This window comes from Mobula birostris, chromosome 3 (genome assembly GCF_030028105.1).
Source record: "Mobula birostris isolate sMobBir1 chromosome 3, sMobBir1.hap1, whole genome shotgun sequence".
NCBI lineage: Eukaryota > Metazoa > Chordata > Chondrichthyes > Myliobatiformes > Myliobatidae > Mobula > Mobula birostris.
The window spans coordinates 59,261,259-59,275,678 of record NC_092372.1 but is presented as its reverse complement, the minus strand read 5'-3'; the positions used below and the strand labels follow the sequence as shown (position 1 = coordinate 59,275,678).

Sequence of the window (14,420 nt, the reverse complement as noted above, 5' to 3'; positions counted from 1 at the left end):
AAACATGCTAATTAATTAGGTGCCACCCGGCACGTAATTGTCTGCCCAGATCAGTGCCGATTTCCGATTGCGTCGTCTCTGATCTGGGCCGACAATTACGTGTCGGGTGGCACCTAATTAATTAGCATGTCTATTTCGGCTCTTTTCTTAAAGATGTGCTGTGTGCCTCCCAGCTACCGCTGCATTCTCAGCGAATCGGTATCTGTCCGTGGCCTGGGGGTTGGGTTGGTGGGACACTGGGGTGTCATCTCGTCATCATCTGTTTCCATTAGGGCAGGCAGGTCATCTTCTATCTCTGCCTGCCTCGATGTCGAAGGTCAAGGTTCGTCGTCTGCTGTGGAAGGCTTGCTTAACTGCTGAGCCTTGCGCATTTTTCTATCACACAGTTCTTTGTAAGGACTCACACCATCCTGCAAATATCCCCTAAACTGACGTACCCTTTCAAAATTAAAGTCGTACTTTATCATTACTCATTCGGTTTCGATTGTTATCCTTTTTTCTTCCAATTGCATCAGCTCTTCATCTGTCAGTTCTTGGTCATGGGATGCCAAAACCTCTTCAACATCATGTTCGTCAGCTTCCACATGCCAAACTCACTTTGTCCTTCCTTCGTTCACCACGATCGAAACACTTAATCATGTCTAGTTTTACGCTAAGTGTAACACCCTTACGAGCTCTTTTAGGCTTTTCCAATACTATAGAACTCATCTTGCAAATGACTACTCACAGGCATGTGTTAAAGCAATGCTGGTGAGAATGCAGTTCCGAATCCAGGGAAAGCGGCTGCTCGAGGCGCGCGCGCTGCTTTTTTCGTAACAGTGAAAACACCTTCTGAAAGCGAAAACAGGGTGCTAATGTAGGTCTTTCGTAACAGTGAGATTTCGTAAAGCGAACATTCGAAAAGCGGGGGACACCTGTATTTGATGGATTTGCCCCGTAAATCCATCAAATATAAGATCTTTCGAAAATATCTGAATTGATAAGGGGGGCAAGAATGGGGAGAAAGAATGGAGATAAAAAAAAAGCACCACTGCGGAGCCTATAGAAGAGAGAGGTACAGCACGCAGCTCTCCTACATGTGCGCGTGGTGGCGAGGCCGACGCTGGGCCTAGTGCAGGCGAAGTAGCAAATATGATAAGGATTTTGGAAGAGATAAGGGAAGTCCAAAAAGATATAAAGCAGCAACTCAATGATATAAAGTCAGAGCTCGCCAACGTCAATGAGAAAATAGCAGTGGCAGAGACTCGAATTGAGAAGATGGAAATCGTGTGCAAAACGTGGAACAGATACTAAGTAAGACGATAAAAATATTAAATCAACAGGAAAGTAAATTGTTTGACCAGGAGGGAAAATCGCGATGGAAAAATATCAGGATTTATAATGTTCCCGAAGGAGCGGAGGGATTGTCGATGATGGACTTTGTAGACAAGCTGCTGCAGGAAGCGCTGGAGATTCCTCAGACTACGGAGATTGAAACTGAAAGGGCGCACCGTTCACTTGTCCAGCAGTCTCCCGGAGACAGAGAAGGTAAACCGCGCTCCATTGTTCTTAGATTCCTTCGATTCAAGAGCAAGGCGGAGATTCTATGAAGGGCCTGGGTTAAGAAGAGGGTGTTTTGGAACGGGAAGTTAATATACTTCGATCACGATTACCCCCTGGCCGTCCTACAGAAATGGAAGGAATATTCCGAAGCGAAACCAATATTAAAGCAAGAAAAGATTAAATTCCAAACTCCATACCCTGCTAAACTGAGGGTATTTTACCAAAGGATACAACTATATCAGACAGTGGAAGAGGCGACTACAGACATGAAGAACAGAGGACTGCCCATTAGCGTGGTCAAACCAGGGGAAACTCTGGCTGAGCAGTTATCCCAAACTGCTTGGGAAATAGTAAGAGAACCTAGAAAGCAGGAGATAGGAACAGGGCGAGAGAAGAACTTTAGGAAGAAACTGTCAGTTCTCCAAGGGCAGCCCTCACCTCCTCCAGAAGAACCATAAGGTTTGGCTAACTTTAAGAGTGTTGATAAACTAAACGGAAGCAAAAATAGGAGACGATGATATACCTATCTCGAGAAATACGTGTTATAATGTGGATTTTATATTACTCAATTTTTTTTAAAAAATCATTTACTCATTCCTTTTTCCACACCTAAATGAGAATATATACAATAGACAATAGGTGCAGGAGTAGGCTATTCGGCCCTTTGAGCCAGCACCACCATTCACTGTGATCATGGCTGATCATCCACAATCAGTATCCAATTCCTGCCTTATCCCCATAACCTTTGATTCCGCTATCTTTAAGAGCCCTATCCATCTCTTTTTTGAAAGCATCCAGAGACTTGGCCTCCACAGCCTTCTGGGATAGAGCATTCCATATATCCACCACTCTCTGGGTGAAAAAGTTTTTCCTCAACTCCATTCTAAATGGCCTACTCCTAATTCTTAAACATGGGAGGAATACACAGGGAAATCATTTCTGTGTAATGGACATAGTTTTTTTTAAAACTTACTTTTACAGGTACTGCAGCGGGGGCCCTCAACCCACAGGTAGGAGGGGATATCCCCCACAGCTAGACTTTTCTTCCAGCCCAGCCCAGCCCAGGGACATCTAGAGACCCCAGTTGGAACAATTCTATTCATACTGGAAAAAATAGTTTAACTACATAACATCTTATAGGCCTGATTTTATTCTCACCATCAATGAATATGTTGTTAAAAAAAATCACTCCCTACTCTGTACATAGTTTTCTTCTTTCGATTGTTCTTTCTTTCCTCTTTCTATAAGAGTATACTTCAGATAAATATTCTGTGGAGATTTGTGACAAATATGATTATATGATATATATGTACAGTATCTGAAATACATCTTATGGAAATGTTTGTTTGATGATGAAATTCAATAAAAAATAAATTACAAAAAAGATATATTGCTGTCCTCATGTCTTAATGATATATTCAGTCTATCAAGTTTATGACAGCTCTGAGAGCAATCTTATCAAATGCATTTCCCCATTTTCCTGCAACCTACTCCATCGCATGGCCATCAGCTGCTTTTTGATTTTCCTTACACCTCCATCTACATTAGGTGTATTTTATCATACTCATTTAACATATACCCACCAACAAGTCTTTACTACTTGAGTGAAAACTACAGCGCTCAGAAATTCACATAGCCGTTGGGATGACATGTAAACTCCACACGGCACTGGAGGTCAAAATCAAATACAGCTCACTGGAGCTGGTTAGCAGTTCTATTTGATGCAACATTGTGCCCTCCAAAACATTTACATCATTTCTTACATCTCTGAAGAGAACGGTCTAAAATTTAAAATATACTGGAAGCTGGTGACGAGGAAGGAAATGGCATTGATATTAGGAAATACTTTGTCTTCACAAAAAAAGACACAAACAGCACCAGATATCATCAAGAATAGGAAATAGATTTACTAATATTAGTCAAAGATTAGTAAAATAATGGAGCTAATACTAAAAATATTCTGTTGTGTATTTAATATTTCCTTAATATTTGAGTAATCTTGTATATATAAAGGCATTAAAATACTTTGGTTTAAAAATTCATTTTAGGTTATATCATTGTATACATCATCACAATACCATGCCATACATGCATACCTTTTTTTAAAGTAAGCACAGAGTTGGGCCCACATTCCCACACTCCCATGTCTGCCTTTGAAGTTACAAAACATAATATTAATGAGGTATTTTTAAAAAGAACCCAAGACGGCTATCGACCTGTTGAAGTGCAGCGAGACGCTCAAACTAAAACAAAATGCAGCAAGTTAAAAAAAAACTCCACCTAGCATTATAGAGACGATCAAAATCTTTTTTTAAAAAGTCGGAAAACAGAAGAATTCACGGGTTCTCAAAGACTGAGTACTGAGTGATATAATCGTAAAAAAACATTAATAACTGGCTATATCAGAAAGATTGATGCTTTGATTACACAATGGTAACTGGCTCATATATACAGAGCTAATTGAACATTATTTTGAAGCAAATGAAATAGCCAATGTGAAACAACTACCAATTTTGATGGGTGCATTGGGTTTAAAGGTATACAGTTTGCTTCAAAGATTAAGAGCTCCAACCAATACTTTGCTGGTATTGTGAACGTGATGCAGGAGCGTTTAGAACCAAAGGCTTTGTTGATTGCAGAATGCTTGAGGTTTCATAAGCAGAATCAAAAGGAAGGGGAGTCCATTTCAATATATGTGGTTGAATTGAAGCGATTGTCTGAGCTCCTCCATCCTGATCAAAATGGCACAACAGTGCCTTTATTTCCTGCGGAGCATGAAGAAAGCTCACCTCTGTCCCAGGATACTGACGGACTTTTACTGCTGTACCATTGAGAGCATACTCACCAACTGCATCTCAGTGTGGTATGGCAGTTGTCCCATATCGGACCGCAAAGCACTCCAGCATGTGGTGAAAACTGCCCAGCTGATTATCGGCACCCAATTGCCCACCATTGAGAATGTCTACCATAAACGCTGCCTGGGCAGGGCGAAAAGCATTATCAGGGATGCATCTCACCCTAACCATGGACTTTTTACTCTCTTCCCATCCGATAGGCACTACAGGAGCCTCAGCCTAACACACCATCATCAGTGTGCTCTGCACTGTCTTCCTGATCCTGTAAGTGATACTACACTGTATATACTTTATTTCTACTTTATATCGGCTGTGTATTTTTACGTGTTATTTGGTATGATTTGGCAGCTTCATAGCTTAAAGGTTACCGGAGAACGCTTGCGCCATGTTTTTGCCGACGGCGCTTGCGTGAGATTTTCGCTACGGAGAACAGTTCAGGCAATGATTGTGGAAAAGTATTTCTACTTTATATAGGCTGTGTATTTATCATTCCTGCTTTTCCGACATGTAACTGTTAATTTAGGTTTTATGTGTTATTTGGCAATGATTTGGTAGGTTATTTCTGGGTCTGCGAACGCACACAAAATTTTCCCATATAAATAAATGGTAATTGCTTCTTCGCTTTATAACATTCCAGCTTACAAACTGCTTCATAGGAACGCTCTACCTTCGGATGGCGGGGGAAACCTGTATATACTCACATACACACACACAAATTGCATATGTCATGACACTACCACATGATACATGCGCCTCGCTCTCACTTAAGTATAAAGTTAAACCCGCATTCCCAGATTTCCATGTCCTCCCTTGAATTAGTTTAATGTTTTGAAGTTACAAAACATAAATTCCCTTTTAAAATGGTCTTCAATGTGGAAGGGATGCGGAGAGATATGGAACAAATTTGGGAATCATAACCAAAATGAAGTTATATGCATGGCAATGACTAGAGGACCTGACTGGAAAAAGTAGTTAATTTTTAGGTAGGTGCTGTGCCTACAACTTCAGAGAACAAAACAGTAACATTATTGACAAATGGGGTTGCAGTTAAAAAATATCAATAAACCATGTCTAGTACAAGTTTCCCCTGCCATCCGAAGGTACAGCGTTCCTATGAAACGGTTCGTTGTAAAGCGAAGAGGCAATTACCATTTATTTATATGGGAAAATTTTGTGAGCATTCGCAGCCCCAAAAATAACCTACCAAATCATTGCCAAATAACACATAAAACCTAAAATAACAGTAATATACAGTAAAAGCAGGAATGATATGATAAATACACAGCCTATATAAAGTAGAAATACTTTTCCACAATCATTGCCTGCACTGTTCTCCGCAGCGAAAATCTCACGCAAGCGCCGTCGGCAGAAAATCTCACGCAAGCGCTGTTGTCAAAAACATTCTCTCCAGTAACCCTTAAACTATGAAGCTGCTAAATCATACCAAATAACACGTAAAAATACACAGCCTGTATAAAGTAGAAATAATGTATGTACAGTGTAGTATCACTTATGGGAATCGGGAAGACAGAGCACAGCACACTGATGATGGTGTGTTAGGCTGAGTCGTCGCAGGTTGGGGTGGTGCAGTGGCCCCCACCCTCCAGGCAGCAAACCGATACCGATCCGCGAAGCATGCAGCGGTAGCCGGGAGGCACACAGCACATCTTTAAGAAAAAAGCCAAAATAAACATGCTAATTAATTAGGTGCCGCCCAATATGTAATTGTCAGACCAGATCAGAGGCAATACAATCGGCACCGATCTGGGCCGACAATTACAAGTCGGGTGGCACCTAATTAATTAGCATCAAACAACAGGAATTCTGCAGATGCTGGAAATTTAAGCAACACACATAAAAGTTGCTGGTGAACGCAGCAGGCCAGGCAGCATCTCTAGGAAGAGGTGCAGTCGACGTTTCAGGCCGAGACCCTTCGTCAGGACTAACTGAAGGAAGAGTTAGTAAGAGACTTGAAAGTTGGAGGGGGAGGGGGAGATCCAAAATGATAGGAGAAGACAGGCGGGGGAGGGATGGAGCCAAGAGCTGGACAGGTGATAGGCAAAAGGGGATACGAGAGGATCATGGTTCAGGAGGTCCAGAAAGAAAGACGGGGGGGGGGGGAAACCCAGAGGATGGGCAAGGAGTATATTCAGAGGGACAGAGGGAGAAAAAGGAGAGTGAGAGAAAGAATGTGTGTATAAAAATAAGTAACAGATGGGGTACGAGGGGGAGGTGGGGCATTAGCGGAAGTTAGAGAAGTCGATGTTCATGCCATCAGGTTGGAGGCTACCCAGACGGAATACAAGGTGTTGTTCCTCCAACCTGAGTGTGGCTTCATCTTTACAGTAGAGGAGGCCGTGGACAGACATGTCAGAATGGGAATGGGATGTGGAATTAAAATGTGTGGCCACTGGGAGATCCTGCTTTCTCTGGCGGACAGAGCGCAGATGTTCAGCAAAGCGGTCTCCCAGTCTGCGTTGGGTCTCACCAATATATAAAAGGCCACATCGGGAGCACCGGACGCAGTATATCACCCCAGCCGACTCACAGGTGAAGTATTGCCTCACCTGGAAGGACTGTTTGGGGCCCTGAATGGTGGTAAGGGAGGAAGTGTAAGGGCATGTGTAGCACTTGTCCCACTTACACGGATAAGTGCCAGGAGGGAGATCAGTGGGGAGGGATGGACAAGGGAGTTGCATAGGGAGCGATCCCTGCGGAATGCAGAGAAGGGGGGGGGGGGGGGAGGGAAAGAAGTGCTTAGTGGTGGGATCCCGTTGGAGGTGGCCTTAGTGGATGTTTATTTCGGTTTTTTTTTTCTTAAAGATGTGCTGTGTGCCTCCCGGCTACCGCTGCATTCTCCGCGAATCAGTAGCTGTCCGCGGCCTGGGGGTTGGGGTGGTGGGACACTGGGGTGTCATCACGTCGTCGTCTGTTTCCATTAGAGCAGGCAGCTCATCTTCTCCGATGACTGCCCGCCTCGATGTCGAAGGTCAAGGTTTATAGTCTGCTATGGCTGATGTGGAAGGCTTGCTTGACTGCTAAGCCTCGCGCATTTTTCTATCATACAGTTCTTTGTAAGCACTCAAACCATCCTGCAAATATCCCCTAAACCTACGTACCCTTTCAAAATTAAAGTCGTACTTTATCATTGCAGCGAAAATCTCACGCAGTTGCTTCACGTTCAGTTCGCTACTGCATTCGGTTTTGATTGTTATCCTTTCCTCTTCCAATTGCATCAGCTCTTCATCTATCAGTTCTTGGTCATGGGATGCTAAAACCTCTTCAACATCATCTTCGCCAGCTTCCACAAGCCAAACTCAGATTGTCCTTACTTCGTTCACCACGATCGAAATGCTTAATCATGTCTAGTTTTACGCTACGTGTAACACCCTTACGAGCTCTTTCAGGCTTTTCTGACACCTTAGAACTCATCTTGCTAACGGCTGCTCACAGGCACGTGTTAAAGCAATGCCGGCGAGAATGTTGTTCCGAATCCAGGAGAGAGCTGCTGCTCGGGGCGCGCGCTGCCTTTTATCGCGCGCTGATTTTTTTCGTAACAGTGAAAACACCTTCTGTTAGGGAAAATGGGGAACCAATGTAGGTCTTTCGTAACAGTGAGGTTTCCTAAAGCGAACGTTCCAAAAGCGGGGGACACCTGTACTGTCCAAAAACAAACCATACATCAGAGATCCTGCGGAAAGCAAAGAGTAAGATGGGGGTGGGGAAAGGTTAAGACACATTTGGTGATAGGGTCCCACTGAAGATAGCGAAAGTTTTGGAAAATGCACGTGCTGGATACTAAGGCTTGAGGAGTGGTAGATGAGGAAAAGTGGAACTCTATCCCTGTTAAGTGGTGGAAAAATGGGGTAAGGACAGATATCTGGGAAATGGAGGAATGCAGGCAAGTACAACATCAATGGTGGAGGAAAGAAAACCCATTCTTAGAAGGAGGACACCTCTGATATTCTGTAAAGGAAAGCCTTATTCTGGGAATAGATCCGGCAGAGACGAAGGATCTGTGAAAAAAAGAATGGTATTTTTACAGGAGACAGGTTGGGAAGAGGGATCATCAAGATAAGCATAGGAATTGGTAGGTTTATAAAAGCTGTTGGTAGATAGTTTGTCTCCAGAGACAGAGAGATTGACAAAGGGGAAAAGAGGTATCAGAAATGGACTAAGTGAATTTAAGGGCAGGGTGGAAGTTGATCAAGTTGATGAGCTCAGCTCGAGTGCATGAAGCAGCACCAACTCAGTCATTAATGTAACGCACGAAGAGTTGGGGAGCATTACCAGGGAAGGCCTGGAACATAGATTGTTCTATGTAGCCAATGAAAAGCCAGCCATATTTGGGGCTCATGGCTACCCCTGGAGACTGGAGAAAGTTGGAGGAACCAAAGGAGAAATTGTTGAGGGCGAGGACCAATTCTGCCAGACAGAGGAGGGTGGTGATAGAGGGGAACTGATTGGATCTTTTGTTGAGAAAGAAGTGGAGAGATTTAAGGTCTTGGTGATGAGGGATTGAAGTGTAAAGGGACTGGACATTTATGGTGAAAATGAAACTGTCAGGGCCAGGGAATTGAAAGTTGTTGAGGAGATCAAGAGCATGAGAAGTGGCACGGATATAGGTGGGAAGGGAATGAACCAAGAGTAACAGAATGGAGCCAAGGTATGCAGGCACGAGTTCAGTGGGACAGCAGCAGGCAGAGACAATGGGCCGAACTGGACAGTCAGGTTTATGAATCTTGGATAGGAGGCAGAAATGAGCAGTGTGAAGTGTGGATGCAAGTTCTCTAGAGTTGATGAGGTTAGTGATGGTGTCAGAGACAATTTTCTGATAGCCCAGAGTGTGGTCCTTTACAAGAGGTAGGTAAGAGGAGGGGTCTCAAATGTTGCCACTTGGCCTCAGCAAGGCAGAGGTCAGTCCGCCGCAATACAACAGCAGCCCCTTTGTCTATGGGTTTGATAGTAAAGTTGGGATTGGTGCAGAGAGAGTAGAGGGTAGTGCATGCAGAGGAGGCAAGGTTTGAGGAGGATATTCAAAGAGTTATTTATGAGTTTTTTCAATTTTGTTATCCAAATCTGTGGTTTATATTGTGACTAGTCTGAGTAGCCCTAATTTCATTCTGACCTTTTTTACCTCTGGTTCAGTTCAAGAGTGTAACATCAATCTGAGTTGGTGAATTATTTGAAGAATGAACAACCAGTTGACTGAAGACAGAATATAGAGTAGAGCTAAAGGAAAAAGGTACAACCCCAAAAGGATCAATGCAGAAACCACTGGTATTTATAATTTAAGATTCACAAATTTGACTTTGGAAGCAAAATCTCAGGTCAAACGCGTGCCAAATTCAAAAGAACACTTAAGAACAAGGTGGACAGCAACAAATTATAAGATTGTAACAAACAACAAATTGAAATCAATAAAGCTGAAGAACAGCCAAATTACATATTGGCCAGAAAAAAAGTGGTATTGTATATTTAATAAAAGCAACATTTAGAAAATAAAACTAAATAAGGTAGTTAAAGGAACGGAAACACAAATTCAGAAGTCCATCATATGAAATATCACTAGTTAATTTTACCCAATGTAAAATATACTTCAAACTTTTAAAAAATAATACAAAACTCTACCTGTCAGCACATCTTGAATTCATTTTGCTCCCAATTACCATAGTCGAGGGAAGCAGAAATACTTCATCTTACATGAGATAGCAGGCCAATTAACTAGAAGGATAAAAACCATAATTTTAAAAAAATGTTAAACTACTACTGAAAAACATTGCAACAACGACATGGACTACTCTGAAAATTATAATAAATTGCCCAGAGCTACTTTTTTTTAAGATTGGGAAAATCACTTTAAAAAACTGTTAAGATTTCCTTTAGTGCAGTATCCCTAGACTCCTATGAACCTTTGACCCATGACTGTTCAAAGTAGAGAATAAATATCTAGAATGATATTCAGATCTTTCAGTCAATGCTTCGGAAACATGTAAAAGCCCCACCAGATAAAGCTTTGTGCAACTCACTGCCTAGCCACCAGTTTACCCCATTAGCCATCGTCGACTCTATCTGTAGCTCCTACATTGCCCTCGTTACCTCAAAACTAGCCTTTAAAAATATCCTTTACAATGATCTTGATATAGGAGTCACAGAGAAAACATAAAATGAATACAGGACCTTTGGCCCAACGAGTCCACGTTGACCACGGTGCCCACCGAGCTGCCCATATCCCTCCCATGTATCTATCTAACTGCTGTTTAAATGACACTGTTGTATCTGCCTTAACCACTTCTTCTGGCAACTCATTCCACATGCTCACCACCCTTGCGTGGAAACAAGTTGCCCATCAAGTCTATTTTAAGTGTTTCTCCTCACAACCTAATCCTCTGCCCCCTAGTTCTGGGCACCTTTTCCCTGGGGAAAAGAGTGTTACCATCTACTATCTATGCCTCTCATAATTTTAGATATTTTTATAAGGTTGGCCCTCATTCTCCTACATTCCAAGGAATAAAGTCTCTCCTTATAACTTAAGCTTTTTAACCCTGGCAACACCTAGTAAATCTTCTCTGCACTCTTTCTAGTTTAACCACATTTTTCCTATAATAATGTGGCCTTCAACTCCAAGTGTGGCCTCACCAACGACTTGTACAACCTCAAAATAATGTTCCAACTCCTGTACTCAAGTAACCTGACTGATAAAGATCAAAGTGCAATACCTGTTTCATTGTCCTATTTGTGACACCACTTTCAGCAAGCTATGTATTCCTGTACCCCTATTCACACTCTCCAGTGCCCTACTATTCATATTGCAAGTTCTACGCTGGTTTAACTTTCCAAATTACATCACCTCACACTTATGAGCATTGAGATCTACAGTCCAATTCCCTAACTGATCAAGACCACCTCTAATCTAAAAGCTCTATCAAGCACAACTTTCCATGCAGAGCCTTTTTGACACCTTCTAAACCAGACTGTCTTCCAATATGTGAGTATATCCCACCCTTCAAAATTTCCTCTAGAAACTTCCACCATTGAGGAATACTGATCTGTTGAATAATATTACAGAATAACTTAATCACAAAAAATGCCAGAGTAGAAAAGTAAAACGTAGCTCATTCACGTATTGTCAGTGATGCCGATGAAGGTAGATATGAAAGAGGTGTTTAAGTGGCTCCTGGATAGGCACTTTACTATACAGAGAATGGAGGGATATGCAGGCATAAGGGACTAGTTAAATTTGGTCTCCTTAACTTAATTAGTTCAGTTAGTAATACTGTATTGTGTCATGGCGCAGAAGGACCTGTCTCTCTGCTGTAATACTCTATGTTCAATGAACCCCAGCTACAAAATGGCAGCCTCACTTACCTGGTTGGCAAGTTTCCTCTGGCCACATATTCTGACTCTTCCTCACCTAAATAGCACAAATGGGAATCAGTGAAGGTTTAATCGACAATATAGTGTAAAAAGTAAAACCTTAAACCAGCTGAAAAACAAGCCATTATTGTTCATCTCTTGGAACTCAAAACTTTCTCCAATAAGAATGCTCATTAGTGTCTTTAATAGGGAAAAACATTACAGCTCTTCAAAGTACCATCAAATTCAAAGTCAAAGGATAAATTATGGATACAAATCTTCCAGAATGGATCCCTGCCATTCAAAGAACTAGAAGTAAGTGTCAAGATTGCTTTCATTTTGGGTGGAGGTGGGGTATGAGAAGGTGGAGATGGAAAGGAGAAAATTAAAGAATACCTTGAAATATCAGTGCAGTGATTACAACGTATGATCAATCTGCAACCAACAAGTTAAATACCAGAAAACATCAATGTTTGCAGCCCCACACATTATTACTGTTCTGGCACAAATTCTGCTGCCAACATTATCTAGTAATTACGTGAATTACAAAGGAGTCCAGTATCCTTACTACTACAAAGTAAGATAGATCTGATAAGAAAATCCCAGTTTCTATAGCTATATTAAAAGGGTGGCAAGGGAGGGAATAGAACTCCTTAAAGATCAGTAAGACTGCCTATGTCTCAAACTGCAGGTGATGGTGGGATTTTTAACAATTAATTCTTGATGTTTACTGAGGAGAAAATCATGGATACTCAAGAGATAAGAACAAGTGGAGATATTTTGGACAGCATACATCCTATCAGGCAGGAGATAGTTGCAGCCTTACAGTGCATTAAGCTGGATAAATTGCCAGGGTCTCACCAAGTACATCCTCAGACATTGAGGGAGGCGAGTAAATTAAGGAAATATTTGAGAAGCTATTAGTTTTATCTTTAGCCACTGGTAAAGTCTCCAAAGACTAAAGTATGTTGGTCTGTTACTCAAGAATATGCGATTGTATCCTTAATGTGCAAAAACATTGCAGCTTCTCAAAGTATCATTAAAGGACAAGCCAGGGAATGACAGGCCAGTCAGCCTGGCATCAGTGGTGGGGAAGGTATTGAGAGAATTCTGAGAGACTGGATCTACCAGCATTTGGATAGAAAGAGTCTGATCAGGAGGAGTCAGCATGGCTTTGTGCATCAGAAGTCATGCTTGACAAACCTTTTAGAATTTTTTGAGGAAGTAACCAAAAAGGTAGATGAGGGTAAGGCAGTGGATATTATCTATTTGGACTTAAGCAAAGCCTTTGACAAGATCCAACATGGTAAGCTGGTCTGGAATGTTAGGCCACATGGAATCCAGGGAGAACTAGTTACAGGGATTCAAAATGAGCACAGAGGCAGGAAGCAGAAGGTAGTGGTTGACAGTTGTTTCTCAAAGTGGAGCCTCCGAACTAGTAGTATGCTGCAGAGGTCATTGTTAGGTCCTTTCTTATTTGTTAATTACACAGATGAAGGCATAGAAATGTATATGGCTTATAATTAAATTTGCAGATAGCGTCATTTCAAACAACTCCAAACTGGAGTCATTTCACTGCGCCAGTGCAATAATAGAAACACAAAAAGTCTGTCTTTACAATGAAAGCTGCTTATCAATGACCTTTACATGGACTGGTGATCCAAATTGTCCTATTCCATTGTGCCTAGTCTGTGGAAAGCATCTTACAAATTTGAAAGGACATTTAACTACAAACCACAGCCATATGACACGTAAAAGTGCCGATTATTTTAAACTATTGGATCTCCTGAAAATGAATCTCATCATTTTCAGGAGATAGTGGCGCGTGTGTATCGCGAGGCTCAGTGTCTTATCAGATTTCGTAAAATAGTGTTAATTTATCTGCTTGTTTCCTGCGTGTTCACTCGATTCGGCTATGTGAACTACACTTACAGCAAACAGTCACTTCTGGACATTAACTATCGATGCACCAACACAGTTTTGGACTATCCATTCAACTTCAACCAACTACCTCCGGAGTTAGTAAGGACACCGCGGACCTGCATTCAACTCGCTCCAACCGGAAGGGCCTGGCACTGGCGTCGAGATCGTAAACAAAGACAGGGGGAAGCGTGGAGGTTTGTGTGCTAGGCTAAGGCTAAATCCACACCGGCCAGCGCTACCTAGCCAATGTTCGGTCTCTGACGAACAAGCTGGACAAACTAAGGACTTGGACCGTCACAGAAAGAAGGCTTATGGATTGCAACGTCATGTTTTTTTTTATGGAGACGTGGCTAAACAGTGATGTTCCAAACAACGTGGTGGAACTGGAAGGGCGCACGGTCTTCAGGGCTGACAGAGGGACAACAGCAACAGGTAAAAGTAGGGGAGGTGGTTTATGCATCTTCGTGAATCAATCATGGTGTACTAACTCTACCATTACTGACACTTATTGCTCTGCTGATCTGGAATACCTGATTATTAAGTGCAGACCTTTTTATCAACCACGAGAGTTCACATGCATCATTGCTGTCGCAGTTTATGTACCACCGGATGCTAACGCTAAAGTAGCCATGAAAGACCCCAGTGCCACTATTAGCAAGCTGCAGACATTGCATCCAGACCGAGTCTTTATTGTCGCTGGGGACTTTAATCATTGTAACCTACGTACCGTGCTTCCAAGATTTT

At 42.1% G+C, this 14,420-nt stretch overlaps 1 protein-coding gene across 3 annotated transcripts in view; it reads right to left on the bottom strand.

The window, feature by feature from the left end:
• The window catches only part of clocka (clock circadian regulator a), a 130,967-nt gene that overhangs the window by 96,689 nt on the left and 19,858 nt on the right, over window positions 1–14,420 (bottom strand). For all 3 annotated transcript variants that reach the window (XM_072252689.1, XM_072252691.1, XM_072252690.1), the window contains exons 2-3: window positions 11,766–11,811; window positions 10,029–10,121 (exon numbers count right to left, since the gene is read on the bottom strand). In XM_072252689.1, the coding sequence (XP_072108790.1) occupies window positions 10,029–10,069 (41 nt within the window). In that variant the 5' untranslated portion in view covers window positions 10,070–10,121; window positions 11,766–11,811. The remainder of the gene's footprint in view (window positions 1–10,028; window positions 10,122–11,765; window positions 11,812–14,420) is intronic.